The sequence below is a fragment of the Pollicipes pollicipes genome, unplaced genomic scaffold (assembly GCF_011947565.3).
Source record: "Pollicipes pollicipes isolate AB1234 unplaced genomic scaffold, Ppol_2.1 Scaffold_6138;HRSCAF=7277_pilon_pilon_pilon, whole genome shotgun sequence".
NCBI lineage: Eukaryota > Metazoa > Arthropoda > Thecostraca > Pollicipedomorpha > Pollicipedidae > Pollicipes > Pollicipes pollicipes.
Window position 1 is genome coordinate 4,030,149 of NW_023596818.1, and position 22,678 is coordinate 4,052,826.

The 22,678-nt window shown below is 48.8% G+C and overlaps 1 protein-coding gene across 1 annotated transcript in view; it reads right to left on the reverse strand.

Annotated features, from left to right (window-relative positions):
* Positions 1–22,099: 22,099 nt before the first annotated feature.
* LOC119106081 (uncharacterized) overlaps positions 22,100–22,678 on the reverse strand; it is a 4,445-nt gene continuing 3,866 nt past the window's right edge. Inside the window, exon 2 of the mRNA XM_037229677.1 lies at positions 22,100–22,616. Within this exon, the coding sequence (XP_037085572.1) occupies positions 22,100–22,516 (417 nt within the window). The 5' untranslated portion in view covers positions 22,517–22,616. The remainder of the gene's footprint in view (positions 22,617–22,678) is intronic.

Here is a 22,678-nt window from a genome sequence, read left to right on the forward strand (position 1 = left end):
CGCTGAGGTTGAAATGTAGTTGGACCGAAATTTTCGGTAAGTTACCGGGAAGAAGAAGCTCTTGATTGCCTAGATTTATCTTTCCCCGACCCACGAAAATGACTGGCACGATCAAAGTCTACACTAGCCTAACTCTTCCACCAGCAATGAGACATCTGCTGCAAATTGGTACCGTGACACGGATTCGTGAATATCAACTTGCAAGTCGTCAGTCGTCAAGTTTTCTCCGTTGATCATGAGAAGCATGAGCCAACCCATCCTTCACCTGTCATTGAACACTTGAGCCTGTATCAAAGTGCGTGACAGCGTCAACAGCTTTCGGTCTTTAACACGCGTCCGGGGAGCTGGCTAGATAGCCCTCGCTCGGGTGGGGATCAATGTGACTCCCATGAAATCTCGGGAACTGAGAAAGGTAGAAACACTAAATTTACAAGGTGTGTTGACCTGTACGGGACCTCACTTGAGGTTCCTAGATCATGACCATCGGGTCAAATAAGGTCAAACAAGGTCAAAATCCAGGTTGGTTTCTAAAGTGCCCCGAGAACCTAGATAACTGTTTCTAAGCAAAAGGTCACACGCTCATCTAAGGTCAGAACCTTTTTTAATATTTTGAAGGTCAGGGTGACCAAAACCATACAAGGCTGTTCTGAGTTTTGCATTGGAATAAGCGACAAAGATTACGCTAGGCAGTATGCTTCTTAAAAACAAAATGCTGACCCAGGTCATTTTAGGTCCACGACCCATTCTGACCTCTAAGAATTCCATGAAAAGTGCATAATGCGGTTCCTCCTATTAATAAATTCGAGATGAGCACCGGAAATTATCTCATACGGCAAGCCCTAGGGTAAAAAAACAGGTTGGTCATGACCCTGGTCTGACCTTCATGCCTGACTTTAGGTCAACGTAATCTGCTTATTCAATACTTGTGTTGCTTAAGAAAGCATCTCAGAGATGTATGGCTTCGTTTAACACTCCGTTGTTGCATCAGATTAAACGATTCCCTAGAAATGGACTTTGCTGAGACCATAGCCTGACTTCGACCTGCTATAGGTCAGTGATCGTACAAGGTACATCCCAATTTTTGATGTCAAACGATTTGCTATTTAATTGGCTACATCCATGCAAGATATGGCACGGCTACGCCGCGCCGTTCGGAAACCATTTGGGAAAAACCTTCGTGGGGTCAATTTGACCCCCACCCGAGCGCTTGTTAATCAACGCCTTCATATAAGCAAGAAAGGCGGTCAGCTTCTGGTTGCTCAGCAGTGTGAATTCAGGAAAAACGATGGTATAGGCCAAGCAATGATATCTTGATATCTTGTCAGCACACAGCATTTTAAGCCAAGCTGTGTCTTTCATCACGGCTGTATTGACACGACTGAGTAACACTTTCGACTCATTATCTTCAGCCAAACATGGAGCATCGAATAGGTCAAAGCATCCCATGCTTGCTCTACAACGTCTTTAGAGTTGTATCTCCTGGTATATGAAAGGCTGGTTACTTAGCATAACAGCTCTGAACTCACGAAATTTCATCCACAAAATCGTTCTCGAAAGCAGCAAGCACCCACGAAGGTCTTGCGAACGTTTCCAATATGTTAATTGAGTCTTACAGGAATTCCTGCTTTAGGTACTATTCCGCTGTCAAATTTGAATGGACCTTCCGTTGCATGGGGATCATTTCAGCATGTTCTTTTATCCACTGACCGTGACTACAATAGACACCAGCGGCTTCGACGTGTCGGGGCTTGCGTAGATCCAATGCTTGCACTTGTTGATACCGCTCTGAATAAGGAGTAGAAGACACCGCGTCTGTAAAGAAAGCGGGGTCCGTAATAAGGTGACAATGGTTAGCACGCCATCATCCGGAAGCCTTCTAGGCTGACGGCGATAACGAAGCTTTGCAAAATCCATTGGCTGAAAGTGTTCGACATATGTGCGGTGAAACCGAGACGATGGCTGAGGCGAGGGCGACTAGCACCTTTTCGGCTGACTAGTATCTACGTCTCAATGAATATCGCAGGTTATTCATTCATATTCAATATCGCAGGTTAAATTCATCGGCTAAAAGTGTTCGACATATATGCGGTGCAACCGAGACGAGAGCTAGGGCGAGGTGGACTAGCGCCTCTTCGACTGACCAATATCTAGGTCTTCAGCGCGGCTGCGCGCACGTTAGCCCACGCTGAGGCTATCTTGACTTTGCAGTTGCTTATATGTACATATACTTCTCACACCTATATACATATATATATATACATATATATATATATATATATATATATATATGTATATATATATATATATATACATATAACATGTAGCGTTTGCATGAGTATGTATGTATGTATGTATATCATGGCGTGCCAGAAACAAAAGCGGATAATATCCGGGAAGTTCAACGTAACTTTCCTCAGATGGCAACTTCCAAGACTCTGCCCCCGTATAATTTTGAGAAATCGACACCCCCCGAATACTTCCATGCGTGCACAGCGTTTGCAACCATTCTCAAACATGGCTGGGGCAAGCACTATCAGACGTCGAAATGAATTGGCGATCGGACGACATGGCGTTTTCTGAGATGAAACGGTACGTTGCATAATGTGGTCAAACTCGTCCCGTAGCGTGTTCGCTAGGTACCAGTATCTCGGCAAAACTACTTACAGACGCAGGCAAATACAACCACTTTGTATTTTTGTTAGCACTGCTGTAGTGCGGTCAGTTGCCAGTGCACCAGCTTTGATTGATGACGTTGATATTTGCCGGACCCTCGAAAAGACAAACAAGGTCCCTGACCTTAACCCAGCGTAGGACATTTTTCTTAGAACAGTTGCCTAGGTTCTCGTGGCACTTTGGAGACCAATCTGGAAGTTGACCTTGTTTGACCTTACCCGACCCGAAGGTTATGACCCAGGAACCTCAACTTTTGACCTAAGTGAGGTCACGTACAGGTTAACATAACCTGTGAATTTGGTCTCTCTAGCTCTCTTAGTTCCCGAAATCTCGGGGGGGGGAGAGTTCAACTTGGCCCCCGGCACCCGACCGAAGGGTATCCAACCGGCCACCCGGGAGCGTGTTAAAAAGTCAAACAAGGTCACTGGCCTTGATTGAGCGTGACATTTTTCTTAGAGTAGTTTCCTAGGTTCTAGGGGCTCTTTCGAGACCAGTCAGAAACTTCACCATGTTTATCCTTATTAAACCCGAAAGTCATGATCTAGGAAACTCAAACTTTGACCTAAGAGAGTTAACGTACTGATCAATAGACCCTGTGAATTTGGTGCTTCTAGCTCTCTTATTTCTTGAAATCTTAGGGGGTCAAACTGACCCTCCCCCACCCGAGCGAAGGGTATTTAATCGGCCACCAAGGCGCGTGTAAAGGAGGCAAGATAAAATAATTTTATGCGTGCATGATGAGTGTGGCCATGGGGAAACATTATTATTATGGACGCACTATCGCACGCCATGTTAAAAACACCGTCGAACTGTCTGACCATTTTTGCGTTATGACGGTTAATTCTGTTGCCAATTCGGCCGTTAACGCGTTGGCAAAATTAAGATGGCTCGGGAAAACATTTATTAGCCGCACGTCAAGACAACTGCTGTGTGTTTTCGTTGGCACGTTTCTAGAGCTGCAAGCTGCAAGCGCAACAGCTATGTTAAATGACGTCATTGATATTTCCCGGCAGATAGCCCAAGGCGCATGCACTCAGTGCAGATCAGCGACCTATTTTTAGAGCTGCGAAATGCAGTATATCATACTTGAATGTGTGCATGCTCAAACGTCGTCGTTGTGTGGGCACTGTCATACTCCAAAATAAATCGTCCACCGGACGACACTATTTTTTGCGTTCTAACGGTGATTTGCAGAACATGGCCAGAGCCGGCCCGAAACAAGTATGCCAGAATTCATTGGCCGGAAAAGTAATTCAGAGGCGCACGACAAGAAAGCCACTGGATATATCCGTTACCACAGTTCTAGAGCTAGCAGCTGCCAGTGCAACAGACTTTAATGACGTCATTCAAAGTAGCCCATCGATGACCCAGCGACGTGTGTACTAGGTGCAAGCGAGCCAGCTATTTCCAGAGCTAACGAACGGAGCATAAGATACTTTTAGTTGTGCACTGCGGGTGCAACCATGCTCAAACATTGCTCTTGTAGGAGCATTGTCAGACGGGAATACAAATTGCTAACTGGACGACGTGGCCTTTTCTGCCCTACAACGAAGCTTTCGGGAAGGTAGACAGAGCCGTTCTGTAGCGTGGTTGCCAGAATACAGCAGCGTGGATAATTGCTAACAGGTGCACGCCTCGACAACTACTGCGCATTTTTGTTAACATAGTTCTACAGCTATCAGTTGTCAGTGCAACAGCTATACTTGATGATGTGGTCTTGTCGTCTTGTCGTCGATGATGTCGTCTTGATGATGTCATGTTGATGATGTCGTCGTCTTAATGTCTTTTGTACATGTCACTAGGTTATGACAACACGGAACATCTTTTTACCCAATATCGCAGGCCTAATGGTTGCATCGAAGCTTGGAGCAACGCCGCCCATGCTGTCAACGTCCGAGGATATTTAGTTCAATATTTTTATATTAGCGGTGCCAAGCAACACTGTATTAGGCCAAATTTCAGAACATAGCTCTTGTTGAACAGTTTGCAAAACATAGCTCTTGAAATTTGGCCTAATACAGAATAACACTGTATTAGGCCAAATTTCAAGAGCTATGTTTTGCAAACCACAAGCGCTATAGGGTGCCAGAACAGGGATTCGGTCATATCACACATATTGTTCATTTTGCAGCAACCACGACAATTCCACTACTTGAACCTGTTGCCTCACTTGAACCTCACCACGACGCCTCCCCGCGCCGCGGCGCAGAAATGAAATTACGAAGACCATTGCGAGACGTAATCGTGCTTTTCGCAGTTATCAACATAATCGCAATGTTCCTCATTTATTGCCAGCAACTCAGAACGCACACGAACCAGGGAAATCCGGGCCCGCGCCCGCGTCAGTTTGACTCCGTCCCCCGAGATCTCGGGAAATAAAAAAGGTACAAACACTAAATTCACAGGGTGTGTTCATCTGTACGTGAGCTCACTTAGTGCAAAGTTTCAGCCTTCTAGGTCTTGACCTTTAGGTCAAATAAGGTCGAAGAAGGTCATATTTCGGGTCGGTCTCCAAAGTGCCCCAGAGTGTAGGCTAGCTAAGCAAAGACCAAAAGCTCATTTGAGGTCAGTGACCTTGTTTGAGCTTTTGAAGGCCATGGTGACCAAAATCATACAAGATTTCTCTGAGTTTTGCATTCGAATAAGCGACAAGGATTACGCTAGGCAGCACGGTCCTAAAACAAAATGTCGATCCGGGTCATCTTAGGTCAATAGCCTTTTCTGACCTCTAACAAGTTAATGGAAGATGCATAATGCGGTTCCTGTTGTCAATATGTTCGAAATGAACACCGCAAACTATTCCATACATCAAGCCCTAGAGTAATAAATCAGGTTGGTTGTGACCTTGGTCTGACCTTCATTCCTGACCTCAGGTCAACGTAATTTGCTCATAGAATATTTTTGGTGCCACAGAAAGCATTTGAGAGATGTATGGTTTCGTCAAAAACTCCGTTATTGTATCAGATCGGACGATTCCCTGGATATTGCCTTCGCTGAAACCATGACATGACTTTGACCTACCATAGGTCAGCGACTTTACAAGGTACGTCTGAATTGTTTGATGTCAAACCATCCGCCATTCAACTGTCCACAGCTATGCAAATTACGGCGCGGCTACGCCAGGCCGTTCAGAAACCATTCTGGAAAAACCCTCGGGAGGGGTTAATTTTACCACCATCACCACCCCCCTTCCCCCACCCGAGCGCGTCTTAAGTTATGTGCGATTTTTCCCAATAGATGTTGTTAGTGAGGCTTCTTGATTTTTCTCGCTCCGCGTCACTGGTAGCACTGGCTCCTCACTTTTCCGCAATATTGTCATGTTCACCCGACGGATTTCTCACCGACGCCACACGGCAAACACATGATTCCCAAAGCCCAGCTTGCATAAAAGCAACAAGCGCCGTGACTGACTCATTTTAGATTAGGTTCCTGCATGGTTTTTGAAGGTATGTGATCGCACATAACGTTGTGTAATGCACTATGTTATGGACACTTTTCTAGAGATAGTGGCTGTGCTCACCAACAATGAAACTCACGAAAGAAAAAAGGCTCCCTCGGAGTAATATGTCTACGGACCTTAATCATTGTTGCTTAGATACCTTATACGTGTTGTAATGGCGGGTTTTTATTAATTAGCCCACAGTATTTATTAGCAAGTAATTACCATGAAGGCAGCCCCGTCATAAACCGACTAACAGAGGGCGACTGCGAATGGTAGCGAAAACATTGGCGCACGGACATTACACGGCTTCTACGCAACAGGTGCTTTAATCCCAACACGGGCAGCAAACGTCACTTTACTGGCATTCCGCAACTAGCATTCAAACATGCATACCATCTCATGCATGCCTGTCACCGGTCATAATAAAGGAAGGCCTATAGTGTGGTCGTTTCACACAGTCTGCGCAGGTTATGTGCAACGATCAGATCCCCTTAATTATGAGGGAGCCTTACAGCCATACATCACTCATACCTCGGAATTTATCCCCAGTAAATAGTAGCCACCTGGTGCAAGGCTCGCCGCGGCATTGGCACGCATTGTCCCTCTCTCGTCACAAAATAATGCCGGAATCCCTCATCGGCTTATCCTCAGTCACTGGAATCCTCATCGGCACGCCGGAATCCCTCATCGGCTTATTCCCAGTCGCTGGAATCCTCATCGGCACGCCGAATCCCTCATGGGCTCATACGTGCAAACCTCGCCTTCTGGAAACGCTGCCACGATTCTCACAGCAGTGCCCTCATTGACTAAATCCATTGCCGCTGCTCAGGGTCAGTTGGTCATGATTATCTTAGCAGACCCCACTTCCCTTAGCAGATCCGACTTTCCCCTTCTGGGAGTCGCAACAAGGCAGCTAAACAGCGAGTCTCACGCTTTGCGAATCGCGAATCCATCAACGGTACCACACTTGCTCCTGCTTTTCTCACTAGCGGCCCGCGACGTGAAAAAATGCGTCCCACCTCATCTGTGAGTCGCGGAGAGATCGACCAACACCCGACGCCCTAATTTCTGTACGGAGTGGGATCTTTCAACCCACGGCTAAACAACTGCCTACGTATGGCGTAGGACTTCCTCCATCGCTTCCCGCGAGGAGTCATACCGCAAAGCATCTGTTACGCACTTAGTCCGTGGTGGCAAAAGCCCTTACATTAAACTCGTGGAAAACTCACACTCGGCCAAAGCTGTCCACAGCATATGAGCTATGCAAGATACAATTTGACATATAAACATGGACCCGAGCACGACGCGTCCTCTCTCACGGCACAAAATTCGGGACCTCACTCGCGCGTTGGAAAACGCAGCACGTGGCCCGCGGCGGATAGATACGCCGCACGCCACGCCATCTCGCGGAAAAGTGCTTTGTAAGCCATAAGGAGAGAAATAAGGACGATGATGAAAGTGAAGTGAAGCCAGAACATCCAGGCAAAGCGGTGTTCTGCGGTCGTCATACACCCCGACCTTGGCAACGTCGACGCCATCGCATGGTCCACAGTGGCCTACCGCCGAGTGTGACCTTGAAAGAGTTCAATGGCCAGATGTTGACGCAACCAGACCGTGGCCGTGTGTTTTGTCTCCGTGCGTCTGAGACGCCCACAAGGAGCTGGCAGTCGCCTCTGTCGACCGTGCCGGGAGCGGTGAGGGTTAATGCTCGGTTCAACGATGAACGAACAGGACGTGCAGCTGGTGAACGAAGGAGATATCGACCATCTTGTAGCTCGTTTGGGGGCATATGGCCCAATCACAGCGAAGGTAAGAAGTCCTGAGCCAAATCACTTCACCGACGTGATAGGCTTAAAATGGGTCGTGAGAGAGCTCGAACGGCTTCAAGAGACTGCACGTCCACGTATGTCAAACATTTTCCTTTGACAGAGCATTCCGCGACACGTTATTACAGTCCAAGATGCGGCTACATGCTATCTACAGAGCAGCGGTGCGACCAGTCAGCGAGGCCTGACGAGTAACTTAATGGAAGTGGAAAAAGTGGAAAAAATCGTGAGCAGATTGGAGGGCATGGTGTGACTGCTACGCACAACGCATGCCCCGCAGAGGGGTCCCTTGCGCGAGTTGACGGTCGGAAGTTAGCCCCCCAGGCGCGTGCAGTCCTGATCTACCGTTGTTCATCTTCATCCCATAGCCTTGAAATGATCATTATTGGTCGAAAGCGCAATAGCTTGAATAACCAATAATTAATATCCAGTTTCATGAAGAGAAGTTGCTACTGACTTCCGGCTAGACCAAATAATTTCGGCGTAACCCCCTACTTCTAACGCCGGTTTCATACACTTGGCACGATTCCTTCGAAGATAATCGTTAAGTGCAGAGGTGAAGTAATTTCATTTGTGATACAAACGGCCGTTTCCATGGCAACTGTGCTGTTGCTTTGGATCCGCAAGGTTAATTTTTTTTAAAGATTTGATCCGAACCCTTTGAATGGATGGATTTCCGGGATCAGAGCTCACGCTAAGCAGTGCTTGTTGTGTGAGCCCTGACCCCTACCATTCGATCGCGCAATTCCAGGCAACGGCAGAATTTGGTGGCGAAAGCTTAACGTGCCGCAATGCTCGGCACGGTCCGTCCTGCCCTTTGACATCAACTGACCTATAGCGCGACCGCTGCCACCGGCCGCAGGCCATACCTGTCAAGGGCAAATAGCGAGCGCCCTAAAGCGACTCGAACCCACCCCGCCACGGGCGGGTGCATCGGAAGGCAGGCGCTCTAACCAACTGAGCAACGGGGACGGACTCAGACTCAAAATGCTTATGATAAATTCAGGAATAGCCTTAAAGTGACATAAAAAGCGTACTCATTTATGGTTTAACTCGGTGATGAATTTATGGCTTGTGTGGAGATTGATTCACAGAATAAATCCGATCACTTTTTCATTCACTGAAATGCAGAACATTTATAATTATTGATAATGTTCCACTACTCGAAAAGATAAAAAAGCTGTTTGCGTTTTGCGCATCCATGCACGGAGCTTTTCTGCGCTAAATCTGAAGGAAATATGCACATCAACCACAAAATATCCCTGGAATAGCTGGCTTTACCCTTACTCTAGGTTGTGTATTTTGTCAACATTTAAGGTGCGTTCATGTCATAGTAAGATAAGATGATCTAGTGATATCCGCGATATTTTATGTTCGTGATGCCAAAAATCTACTATGCAAACTGCAGGTGCATTGAGTTTCTCGAATATGCATACTCGTCCACCCATGCTATGTTAACATCGCTTTATATCTCAGCAATTTCTCAGGCTGATCCTCGGTCTAACTGGCCTGTTCCTCCGCTCCTGCTTGTCCATGCACCGGCTCCTCTGTGATCCCATTGATGTTTTTTTGACGGACAAGAGCATCTTTTTAATCTACTTTAGTTTCTGAGTAAGCTTCAACTCCGCGGCCAAACCAGCTGCGTCGTCGAGACCCGATGGACAACTGGTGAACAACGGATAAGCTCCTTACTTTAGATACCCGTAAATATCATGATTTTGCGGGAGTTTACGTCAATTGTTGCTATTTACTCCTTGCAGCCGGGTAGGAGGTAAATTCTTGGGAAGCTACCTCTCACGCCACAATCGCACTCCATTTTCTGTTTATAAAACTGGTTGTAAGCCGTGTTAGAATTATGCATAGCCTGCACAACATTGACTAAGAGTAAAATTACAGCCATTATGTCTGCGAATGGTACTCACGAACGCCAGATATGAAAGACTCAACAAGTATCTGTTTATTGGCCTTGAACGCCATAGAGCCAGTGAAATGACAGTACTTAAATCACGTTTTTCTGACGTCATGGATGCCTGGATACCCTTAAAATAGTCTTCCCGAAAAGTCGCATTGTCCGCGGCCGCCATCAGTGGCTCCGCTGTCCACGAGCGCGCCTGCACTCCCTCAAGTGAGTCATTTCTCCTGAGGGGCATCCCCCCACAGCTTCAGGGAAAGCGGAGTCTTCCCTTGCTCTAGGTGGTACGTGACTTAATTATTGTTGAACGGACATCGTAACCAGAGGTCATGGGTTGCAGAAACACACGTAGCTAGTGGATCAGCAGCTCGTTGGCTGCAGTGGTGGATCCGGGCGTTCTCGTGCTCTGGAACGCCCGGCGAGCCGCATTCCCTTTGTTAAATGATCTCCTTGGCTGGGCTGGTCCACATAGAAGTGCAATTGGTCCTAAAATTGTTTGGCTTTGTATACAACTTCAAAAATTTGTATTCGTTTTTTCAGCCGCCACGCATTTCTTCCCTTCCACCGCACGTTCTTGCGACGGGTGGTTCTCTGACCTGCAGCGTAGGTGAACCATGCATTCGAGAATCATCCCCATGCTTGCATCTAGCTCGGGCCAGGCATGATATGAGCCTCCTGGGCATGCCTCTGGTTCATTGCCTATAGACCGTTCATTCGTGTTTATTGTGATGTTCCAGATGGTGCAGCACTGTTTGGGGCATGTCTCGGTGGTGGCGGTCGTAACTTTGTCACCAGTCATTATATGATGCCGCCGGAAGCTGACGCCGACGTCCGGTTGGTCCGGGTAGACAGTGTGCGGCTACAGGACACTGATCTACCGATCCCAGTAGGACAGACCCGTTCTGACTGATTTTTGGCCGACTCGCTGCAGTGCTCTGCCTTCAGTAGTCGATATAATCTGTAGGAGGCTTGTGTTCTGTTCTGCAACACTAGCTGATACCGTAGGTCAGACGCAGGAGTACCAGTGAGACGAAAAACAACTGTCTGTCCCAGGCTGGCTCTGCCGGACCGCTCTGTTTGTGGCGGCTATGGCCGGTGCAGCCGTCGTCGCCAGACGGGCAGACCAGCTCCTGCAGCTCCACCAGTCGCGTAGCGACGTGTCCAGGAAGCAAATGTAGAGGCACTTCCACTCGCGCTGGAGTGTTGAAATGAGCTCTCTTTGTGCATAAATTTCTCGGGTAGCCCTTATTACATCGTTGCAAAAGGGGAAGATGTCCATGGAGTGTGCTTTGACGAAGCACTGGTTGATATGCCGGGAAATTTGATAACTTGCCATCGACGAAAAGTGCCGAGCTTCCTCGAGAAAATATTTTTTTACGTCGCGGTACCGATGCAGTGCACAAGAGCGCTACCTTTGGTCGTCGCACTGGTGCTCCGGTTGTTTGATTCAGAACAAATGTGATGTGACTACGGCGCACACTTCATACTCTTCGTTTCATAGCAGCGATGCGTTTTTCGGTGTGACTTTTGCGAGGTGCTGCACGTTTCTTCACTCAGTTCCTTTGTCTCTAAAAAACATCGACGGGCGGCCACAAGACTGCACCCCTGGGTCAGCCGTGTTTCAATATCCGTGAATGTCGTCATTCAGTCAGTCAGAGATCTATCCTATAGTGCCTGGTGACCATAACTGAACAGTGTTGAGCCAAAATGAAGACTCAAAAACTTAAGGTGTTTAAAGACACGTTTCAAATATGAGAAATCAAGCTCTGAAATCCTAAACTAAGCTACGGTCCTGCCGACCCTTCTGTGTCATCTTTCGAGACCTGTATACGGATACAGGTTTATCTCGCACGAGAACCGACGAAATGTTCCTTGTTACTTGTATCGAGGTATATTTTGTGTGAAGTCGAGTAATGTTCAGCATTTTAATCATCCTTTGCAACGATTATTTGGTTACATACGTTTAGTCAAACCGCTTTTACCTGAGTTTTACTTCGTGAGAAGGGCTGGTTAGTACCATAAACGCGTTATTTCCTTTCAAGGACCTGTCAAATGCCTTCGGTACTAACAATAGCGGTCTGGCTTTTATTTTCCGTTAGGTGTTTCCGATTCAATGTTAAACGGACAAACATCTTGAAAGGAAAAATCCTTAAACGCTCTTTGCAAAACGGAAAGAAGATACACCGGGTAAGCAATGCAATCGTTAACGTTAAGAAGCAATGAGCTATAAGCTATAAGCCGGATGGAATCCGGCCAGTTACACTTAGTAAAAAACCCCTTCCCAGGTATCACTGTACCATGATTTTTTCGCTGTACGACTGTCGACACTGTGAAAGATCACATAGATTTACGCTCGTTGTTGCTACACTCACATTATTCACCCAGGAGGAAAGGCTTTTCCCTCAAATTTCAACACAGCAAGGCAACCTGCGATATTCAATGAGACGTAGGTATTGGTCAGTCGAGGAGGTGCTAGTCCACCTCGCCCTAGCTCTCGTCTCGGTTTCACCGCATATATGTCGAACACTTTTAGCCAATGAATTTTGCAAGACTTCTTCTTCGCCGTCAGCCTCGAGAGCTTCTGGATGGTGGCATGCAAACCATTGTCATCTAATGATGGACCCCACTTTCCTCACAGACGAGGTGTCTGCTGCTTTTGATTCAGAGCCGTGTCAACACGTGCGAGCATTGGATCTACGCAAGCCCCAGCACATCGAAACCGCTGGTGTCTATTATAATCATGGTAAGTGGATAAAAGGACATGCTGAAATGAGCCCAAGGCAACAGAAGGCCCATTCAGATGTGACAGCTGGATAAGACCTAAAGCAGGAATTCCTGTAAGACCCAAGCAACATATGGGAAACGTTCGCAAGGTCTTCGTTGGTGCTTGCTGCTTTCAAGAACGATTTTGTAGACGAAATTTCGTGAGTTCAGAGCTATTATACTAAGTAATCAGTCTTTCATCATGCCACGAGATACAGCTCTAACGACGTTGTATAGCAAGCATTGGACGCATTGCCCTATTCGACGCTCCATGTTCGGCTTAAGATGATGAATTGAAAGTGTTGCTGAGCTTGGCTTAAAATGCTGTGTACTGACAAGACATCATTGCTTGGTCTATTACATCGTTTTCTTCTGAATTCACAATGCCGAGCAACCAGGACCTCGGTGTCTTTCTTGCTTTCATGATGGAGTTGATTAAAAACGGAACGAAATTGTTCTAGACGCTCGCTGATAACATGCGCATTGGATATCCCCCTATAACAAAGCTATGTTTTATCGGCAGTAATTATCTCCATAGCTTAAAAATCTCCAGGTGTCTTAAGATGTAAATTGTCTGGGATCCTTAAAACTATCTAGACCAAAAAGCACTACAAAGCTTCTAAATCTCCTTAGCACTACACAAAAAGACAAATAACACTGTCACCTCTCAGATACAGGCTCAAGCGTTCAATGACAGGTGGAGGATGAGTTGGCTCATGATTATGACCAACGAAGAAATCTTGACGGCTGACGACTTGCTTGCAAATGGCTATTTACGAATTTAGGTCACGGCACCAATGTGCAACAGATGTTTCACCGCTGGTGGGATAGTTAGGCTGTTGTAGACTTTGATCGTGCCAGTCATTGTCGTGGGTCAGCGAGAGAAAAATCTAGACAGACAAGATCTTCCACTTTCCGGTAACTTAACGAAAATTTCGGTCCAGCTACATTTCAACCTCAGCGCCTTCCTCGAAACTCGCAGTAAAACGAGCAAGTCACGCGCGTTTACCCCATCGTTAGACAAGTGATGGTCTTTGCATCTGCGCTATTTGCACAAAAATAAGCCACGCTCAGCGTAATTGTTGTGCTTGAAGCAATCCCTAGGGCTCTGACTTCAAAAATATCACTCCGGGAAGCTAAATCGGTCCTTTATTGTTGCAGCCGAGCAGAAGAAGAGTCATGGTGAAAATCGTTCCACTGGCAAAATTGCACAATTTTTTTTAACCAGCCACTCCGATGTTTTGGATATGCCTTGGCAATCGCAAAACGTATTCTCTTGAAAACACGAGCGCCGACCTTTCTTTTATTTGCCGCGAAGCTTTTGACAAAATCTCGCGCAAACATGTAGGTGAGTTCTCGACAAATAACTATACTCCCCTTCAATCCGTCTCTGGACATAGCCCTAAAACTTCGGAACTGCCGTTATTCCGAGAGCGATCTCAGGGTTTCACAAAACATCGAAGCTCCAAATTGCTGGAGGTCTAAAAAATCACTGCATTTTGGGCATTGGTTTTCTCACTTGCTTTGGTGAAAAATTTGACTTCAGCAAGGAACGTTTAACATCCATAGCAGCGTCATTTTCCACGCCCTCAACACCGGACTTGTCAGTCAGTGTCATCTCTAGTTCGGACCCGCCAGAAAACAACAATTTCCACTCATATATGTCGAATTGCCAGCTTTTATCAACCATATGCAGCTTATGGAGAAAAACTATTTAATCAAACCTCTGAAAAACGCTCCGTATCTTAGTGAACAAACAGGTCATTTTCTGATGAATACTGCGGAGTGTCCCAATAGAAATGAACGCCTTCCACCTGTCCTGGTTAATACCACAACCAGAGACCGTACTTTACCAGGAATGTGTTATTTCTTTTCAAGGGCATGTCAAATGCCTTCGCCTCCAACGACAACAGTTTCGCTTTTAATTCCCATTGGGTGTTTCCGCGCTAGGCGGACAAACATCTAGTCTCGATTGAGGCCGAACCGGTCAGATGTGCGATCGACGTCACCGTGAAAGTTCTGCGTGCAGGTCCCTCCTCAGCGGAGGACGGAGTAGCGCATCGACCTTGCTGTTGTCGCCTTTCTCAACAGCGCTTTCCTCATTGCAAACACCGGTGAGATGAAAAGAGCGTCCTTATGACGTCGAGGTGTTGTCATGTAGCCAGTATGGATCCTATGGGCTTCGTCCTCAAGGATATGATGTCCACCATTTACCCCTCGTTGGAGGAGCTGAAACCAGGTGGACTGACTGGTATGCTGTGGTCTTGTCCTGCCCACCGATGACATATCCTCCATGTTCCTAACGTTGGAGGATGTCTGGAAACAGGTGGGCTGTCTGTGTGCTATGGTCTTGTCTTGGTCACCGGTATGATGTCATCTATTTTTTGAACGTCAGGGAGGGAATACAGTAAAACACAACCGTGAACATAAACACAGGTTGGCTTGAAATCTGTGCACGGACAAATCAATCCTTGCTTGGACTACAGCCTCGTTTCTCTAACTTCAGAATGCTAAAGATCCAGGGGCTGTACGTCTGCTTTCCTTATCTAAAGCTTTTGATTAAAAACCAAGCGAAATGGCTCTAGAAGCTCGCTATTAACGTGCACATTAGAAATCCACCTGTAACAAAGTTGGACTTCACGGCAGTAAATATCTCCACCCACCTCTTATCCCCCTCTTCTGGAAGCCTTCACCTCCCCTAAACTGCACTCTCCATTCAATCACCGTTGGATCAGGCCTGAGCTGAGCCAGCCTTATGTGCTCGCTCTCCTCCAACTTGACCTGACACCGAGTTTCGCCCTGCCGGCCTACGACAGTTGGCCGCGCCTGACTTGCACGTGGTCGACGCCTTCGCGCCGGACGACGCAGCCAGCATGCGTCGCCTGACTGCCGCCATGCTGGCGCCTGAGCTGCACGAGCGCCTGCGGCGGGTGCCGTTCCGTGCCGACTGCTGGCCCTGCTACCTGGAGCCGGTGCTGGATCACGTCTGTCACCAGAGAGTGTTCAGCTCCAGACACCTCAGCGCCGTCGCTCGGTTGTTCGTCAAGGAGGTGCCAACGTTGGCCAAAGATGTGCCGACCTGCTGGTGCGTGTGCTCTGCTGCCTTGGAAAAAGGAAAGGCAGTTTTGGCCGATGGCGTTGTGTTAGCGTGATGACTCTTGAACCTGCGTTAGCTTGGTGCCGAATCAAAAGATATGCAACTTCAGGTGCCAATACCGTGAACAACAAAGGACCGTGAAATCATTCGAAGACTTTTGTGATCCTCAAACATATTTACACAGCCTGTGACGTCATCAGCCACTTTTTACGTAAACAATTCCTGAACAAGGTTCCTGCGTAATGTTGGTTGTCACTTAAACGTTTCAAATCGGGCGATTCTATCAAGAGATATCCGGGGAAAGGCCTATCCCCAGGAGGTTTCAGTGGACAAAATACCCCAGACGACACCGGGTTAACATGACAGTTTGCATAGAAAGTTCGCCGTTATCTTCGTCCATGTGCACTGCACCAACCAAATGACTGTAGGGTGGTGCAGGGAGATTTGACGCAGCACTGGCAGGTAGCGCTTCCGCTGACCGTGTATGCCCGCCTGACCCTCGTTCGCAGCCCGCCGGGCGTCTCCGTGAGGCCTCTGGACAGCATCCACCTAGGCATCGTCAAGCACTTCTGGCCGTATGCTGCGGTTGTTCCCGATGCCGATGGTCTGATGTGCGACGGCATGACGGTGGGCCTCAGCGTCGGCGTGTTCGTCGCCGCCGACAGTGACGTGGCGTCATCACCCGACGGTGGGCTCGTCTGCTGGGTGCTGCTCAACAGGAACGCGATGCTGGGCTTCCTGCACACGCTGGAGTCGCACCGGCGGCGAGGCTTGGCGCGGGTGGCGATGGCCGAGCTCACCCGGCTCTGCCTGCAGCGCCGCCTGCCCTGCCTGGTCGCAACCGCCGAGCCGTCCGTAATGAACATGATGGAGCCGCTAGGCTACAGTTCGGTCTGCGACGTGTTCTGGGCACAAGCTGACCCAGCAGAAGTCGGTGCGACGCAGGAAACTGTGCCTGACGAGGGCGCCCACCAACTGGGCGGTCCGGGTTAAACATCATCGTAACGAGTATAACCTGCTGAAGAATCTGGCGACCTGGTTTACTAATTCCAATAATCAACTCATGTTAAGGCGTCCAGCAAATTCGTCCATCCAACAATCCGTTTCATCTTAATCAGTATGGCAAGAGTCACGAAGGGCAGTACGCTGACAGCGCCTAATATGAGCGTACGAACCAAGGCTCTTCTTATGAAAGTGAGGAGGTTCATTGGAGTGCTCATTGCCCATCCCCACACACGTGCTGTACTGGCGGGTGCACAAGATTGGAGCCGTGCTGTTGGGCTGTGTGTGTGTGTGTCAGTCTGTGTCAGCTTACCTAATGCGGCCCTGGTGGAAGACACGTGGAATGAAGTGATGAACTTTAACAGGCAGTTGAAAACAATTAAGTGAACGGTTTATTTCGGAGCCTTGGTACCCAATTTACTGATGCTCATGCAGTTGTAACTTGCGACAGTTTCCATTTTACTGGTTCGGCACAGTGCACTGCGGGTCTCAGGATGACGTTTGACATCTTTTGAACAGAGTCAGTCTGCTCTGGAGCAAACTTGTGCTTAGCACACAGCTTTTAGGGTGTACCGAATCCATGTGATGATAGGACGATCCCATGTAGCAGTATAGTTGACGAACTGGGGTGGCCCGACTGAAGCGGCATTCTGTTGAATGGGAACCATAAGTGAAAACGAAATTGTCATTGTCATTTGAAACAAGGAGTGAAACAAGGAGCATCCACTACTTGACCTGCATCATTGACCATCATTGTCACGCATCATTGACCTGCCCTGCACCCGTGTCACTGTTATATGCGGTACATATGCCGTGTTACAGCTATTCAATAAATTACCGATTATCGGACACAAGGCACATAACGTGAGCGTCTTGTGCAGCAATTATGATGCACATCTCTGAAGGGATGGCACAAGCTGTATCGGGATGAAGAGGGTGTCCAGACCGCTGCAGTAGTCACAGGGGCGGCGCGGCTCGGAAGTGCGACGGCGCAGCGCAGTTCGTCTCTGGCCCGAGATGCACTGGTGCTGCCCGTCCTGCGGGTCCTGCAGCAGCGGCTCCCCATCCAGCTGGGAGGTGGACTGCAGCAGATGTTTGATATGCTCGATGTGCCGCAGGTCGCTGGACAGTTGTGCGCGTGCCGCGGTGCACGTTCCCTTTCTCGTATCGGTCCGCGCTTTCACTCCAATCCCAACGAGCTGCTACAACTGTCACCGGTTCGGTCCTGGGAGCACAACATGCAGACGGAGTGTTCGCTTTTAAAAGTGCGGCGCGGCCGCACATGACGGCATTGCCTGCACGACACCGGCGGAGCGGCTGAATTGTGGCGACTCGGGACATTATGCTAACTCATCGCAATGTTCTGTGTGGAAACGTGAAAAAGAGATCTGAGCAGTCAAGGCAACGACAAGTGTGCTATATCCCCAGGCACGGCGCACCGTTTAATCAGAGATGTTTCCACAGCCAAACAAAACAGGTGTGCAGACAGCAAAAGTCAAGGTTGCATCATGTGGAACACAGACCGACAATATTTCCCAGTTTCCTCGCTGAAGATACTCATCCCCCTCCCCTTCTCGCACCTCCGTCTCAACTGAACCGACCACGCAGAACCAGACGACTAATACTGCCGAGTCGCCGCCGGTCGGGCGTTAGGACGCCCAGGCGCCCGTACACCCCCGTCTCCAGGCTGGGCGGCGTTCCAGCCCTCCGGCTATGCGCGGTCCGCGTGCGGCTCAGGCCGTTTGGCGTCCTAGCCCTCCAGCTACGAACGGTCGGCAGCCGATGCTTTCCAGCCACCACAAAAACGGCTCCCTTCCCCCTGCACAACGCCTGCCACACAACACGCCCGAGCGGGCACTGCTGGTCCCGTCCCCCTGCGAGGGCGGCCATGGGCCGTCCACGGTCAGTTTTGTTTCGGCTGATTCCCACCAACCGGTGGAAATGGGTCCGTTCACCAATAAACGTATTTTTTATCGCTGTGTGATTGTCGAGGTCTAATTCAAAAATGGTCTGGAATGAAAGCACTTTTGCCGTCTTAGCCCAAATCATCATCGCTGTACAGAAAACTTGGTTTCTTCCTTCTGACCCATATAAATTTAAAACGTCAAATTACTCGCTGTATCGCTATGATGCCACCGGCGGGGAGCATCGCTAGGTTGGTTTGGCGCTGTGCTGTACATCACTCGAATCAACACGCATGTCACTCACACTTACCACACCTCTCCAGACTGTTGCATGTTCTGTATGGCTGCATGGCTGACGATCGATGTATGTTCTTTATATATCCTCTTAATATATGCTTGCATACTTTATACATCATGCATCCCACCCAATCTTGACAAAACGGAACATTTGCCGTAAAAAAACAGATTGGCACTCAATTTCGCAACCTTTCTCCGAACAATTCTCAGTTCCACCTTACACCACTTTTAATCATGCTACTGATGCAGTTTCACAACTATGGCGCGCTGGAATCTGCGGAAAGCCGACCGGGCCAAGTTTTAGGAACTTTGTTTTGCAGACCACAAGCGCTATGGCTGACCAGAATAGGGAGTCGGACATATCACACATGTTCTTCATTGTGCAACAACCGTAACAATGCCACTAATTTAAACCTCTACCACGACGCCTCCCCGTGCCATAATGGACAGATGAAATTACTGAGGTCATGGCGAGACGTAAACGTGCTTTTCACAGTTATCAACGTAATCGCGATACTCCTCATTTGTTGCCCGCAAGTCTGAGCGCGCACGAACCACGGAAATTATTAAAGCCCCCAAACATCGTTCTTTGCTAACCTTTCTTCGACAGTCCAAAACAGCCACTCCGTTTAACCCAAATTTGGAGATAAGCTCGTGCACTTCTTGGCAAGCGGCAGTCTTTTTCCTTTCCAGCTCTCCGACAATGATTATCAGCAATTGCTTTAGTTACTTTATCGTCCCATGTCATGGAGGCTCTCGCTTAAAGTCTCGCCCGTTGTAGCTCTCCAGAATTACAACGCAGGCTTCGTGGGTCAAGCGCATTCCCGTTTTTCTTTAAATCCCCATTGCTTTCTTTTTACGACAGAGAAGACTGTGACATGTCATTTTCTTTCTTAGAGCTCTGCGATGCAATTAAGTCCATCGATAACACTTTAGTAGCCCAGGATGACTTACATTACGCTTTTCTTCGTTACTACCCGAACGCATGCTTCGATTAATATTAATGACTTTCAATGTCATTTTTCATGACTTATGTCACGACTGTCGCTGCCGCTGCTACCGCTGCCGCTGCTGCCGCTGCCGCTGATGATGCACATGCCTCTTTGATGCACATGATCTAGCCTTACTATACAGAACAATATAAGACTTGCCACCAAATACCCATTGGCGCCGAAACAGCCATCGACTTGCAGCTGTGCTGCCCCTCAACAGAGACTTTCTTTGATTGGACTGTTCGTCGGCAAAGGAAAAGGCATTTTTCCACCCCTGATAAGAAGAAATGACTTGGTGGCAGCCTATAAGCTGACCAGACTGTGCATAAAAGAAAGTTCACTGTCCAAGGTGTATAGCCGTCAAACCATTCACATTATTTTTATCTCGTCCGTGCGGAGGAATTTCGGTGCAATTGTGAACCAGTGGTTGGTGAGAGGCGCCCGCATTGGAGGAGAAGTCACATAGTCATGAATTGGGCTTTAAAGTTATTTTCGTTGCGGCGGTCACTTTTTCGCCTTTGACGCGTCAGAATGCACCACCTTTCATCTGAAACGAATTATCTCCAGGTACGTCTCGCCTTACGTAAAAAATAGCGAAAAATATTAATATTCATTTTCCAAGTACAAAATCTGCACCGGAGGTAATGGGAAGTGCAATAATACGTTGGTCATCAGCACCGTAATATCGTCATCTTTATTAGTGGTGATATGTCCTCTATGTGAAAGCCTAAGTGAACCAATTCCAAATTTGCAGATACCAACACCAAGGGGTAATTCCCATTATGGGGTGCCCTGGATGCTCGAAAGGCTTCACCACCCTCCTCATCCCGAAACAATTTCCGCTGTCCCTTCAGAGATGTACATTATAAGCGCTGGACAAGACGCTCACGGTGGTGTGCCTTGTGTCCAAATAATTAAAAGTTATTAAATACTTGTTGGTAGCTGTTCGCCGCGATGCACAACGGCGTATGTACCGCAATGCTCCTCCGCCGTCACCGGCACCACCGGAAGCTGTGCGGCCACGACACGAGAAAAGGAACGGGCTCAGTGGCGTGCGTACAACTGTCCAGCGACACGCGCCACATCGAGCATCTGCTGCAGTCCACCTCCCAGCTGGACGGGTGAGCCGCTGCTGCAGGACCCCCCCGGACGAGCAGCACCAGCGCATCTCGGGCCAGAGGCGAACTGCGCTTGCGCCGTCGCACTTCCAACGCACTGCATCTGCGAACTGCTGCAGCGCCTGGACACCAGGGCCTAGAGGACAAGGCCCCTGTGGCGGTTTACACGGGTGCAGGGTTGGCCACTAATGCGTTGCACTGTTGTGTTCACCTGCGCGTGTGTGGAGGAGGGCAGGCACTGACCGGCGTCTCATAAATGGTCTGCAAGGTCAGCCATCCACGGCCCGTGTCTCAGCTCCAGAGACGCCAGCCCCACGTCCCTCTTAGCCACTCTGGGAGTCTAGGCACAAGCTGCTTTGGCGCAAGCGCAAGCGGCTGCTGCTGGCCGCGCCGAGCCCAAGAAGCAGCTGGGCACTCATAGCTCGGGACAGAGACTCGGTGCGTCGACACAATCTAGCCACGACTCCCAGAAATGTCAAAAGAACAAGGACGAGTTTTTGGCCTTCGGGATGGAACAAAACATTCTTCTATGTACGCAGGTCTACGTTGAAGAAGATAGTAAAAGACAGAAAGTATGTGAAGTAATGGTTTCTCTGGTGTCATCCTTGTGTATCATTTGAAAATGATAAGTTCGTTTTTATTTATGATCAGAGAAACAGACTGCTGGTTCTGTCGGGCCCCTTCGATTTGTGAAATGCATTGCCACATGGAATGTTCTATCATCGCATGGATTCGGTAATTACTAAGGGCTCTGTGTGCTAAGCGGTCAGGTTTGCTCCAGACCAGACTGACTCTGTTCGGAAGATGTCAAAAGTCATCCTGAGGTTCGCAGGGCAACTGTACCCAACCACTTAAATGGAAACTGTCGCAAGCCACAGTTGCATGAGTATCGGGTCATTGGGGCACAGACTCCGAGCCTTTGCTCGCGCGTTCATGCCAGGCGTTATCAGCGCACTGTGTTTGTGACTCTTGCTGAACTAATTAAGTTGAAGCAGATTCGTTGATGGATGACTCTTAGTCGAACGCCTTACATGAGTTGATTATTGACACTTAGTAAACCAGGTCGCCAGATCTCAGCAGGTTGTACGCGCTACGATTGATGTTTTACCCCCCGGACCGCTCGGCTGGTGGGCGCCCTCGTCTGACCCAGTTTCCTGCGTCGCACCGACTTCTGCTGGGTGGGCTTGCGCCCAGAACACGTCGCACACCGAACTGTAGCCTAGCGGCTCCATCATGTGCATCACGGACGGCACGGCAGTTGTGACCAGGCAGGGCAGGCGGCGCTGCAGGCAGAGCCGGGTGAGCTCGGCCATCGCCACCCGCGCCAAGCCTCGCCCCCGGTGCGACTCCAGCGTGTGCAGGAAGCCCAGCACCGCGTTTCTGTTGAGAAGCACCCAGCAGACGAGCTCGCCGTCAGGTGATGACGCCACGTCATTGTCGGCGGCGACGAACACGCCGACGCTGAGGCCAACCGTCATGCCGTCACGCATCTCACCGTCGGCATCGGCGGTAACCGCGGTGTACGGCCAGAAGCGCTTGACGGTGTCCAGGTGGATACTGTTCAAAGGCCTCACAGAGACGCCCGGCGGGCTGTGAACGAGGGTCAGGCGGACATACACAGTCAGTGAAAGCACTACCTGCCTGTGCTGCGT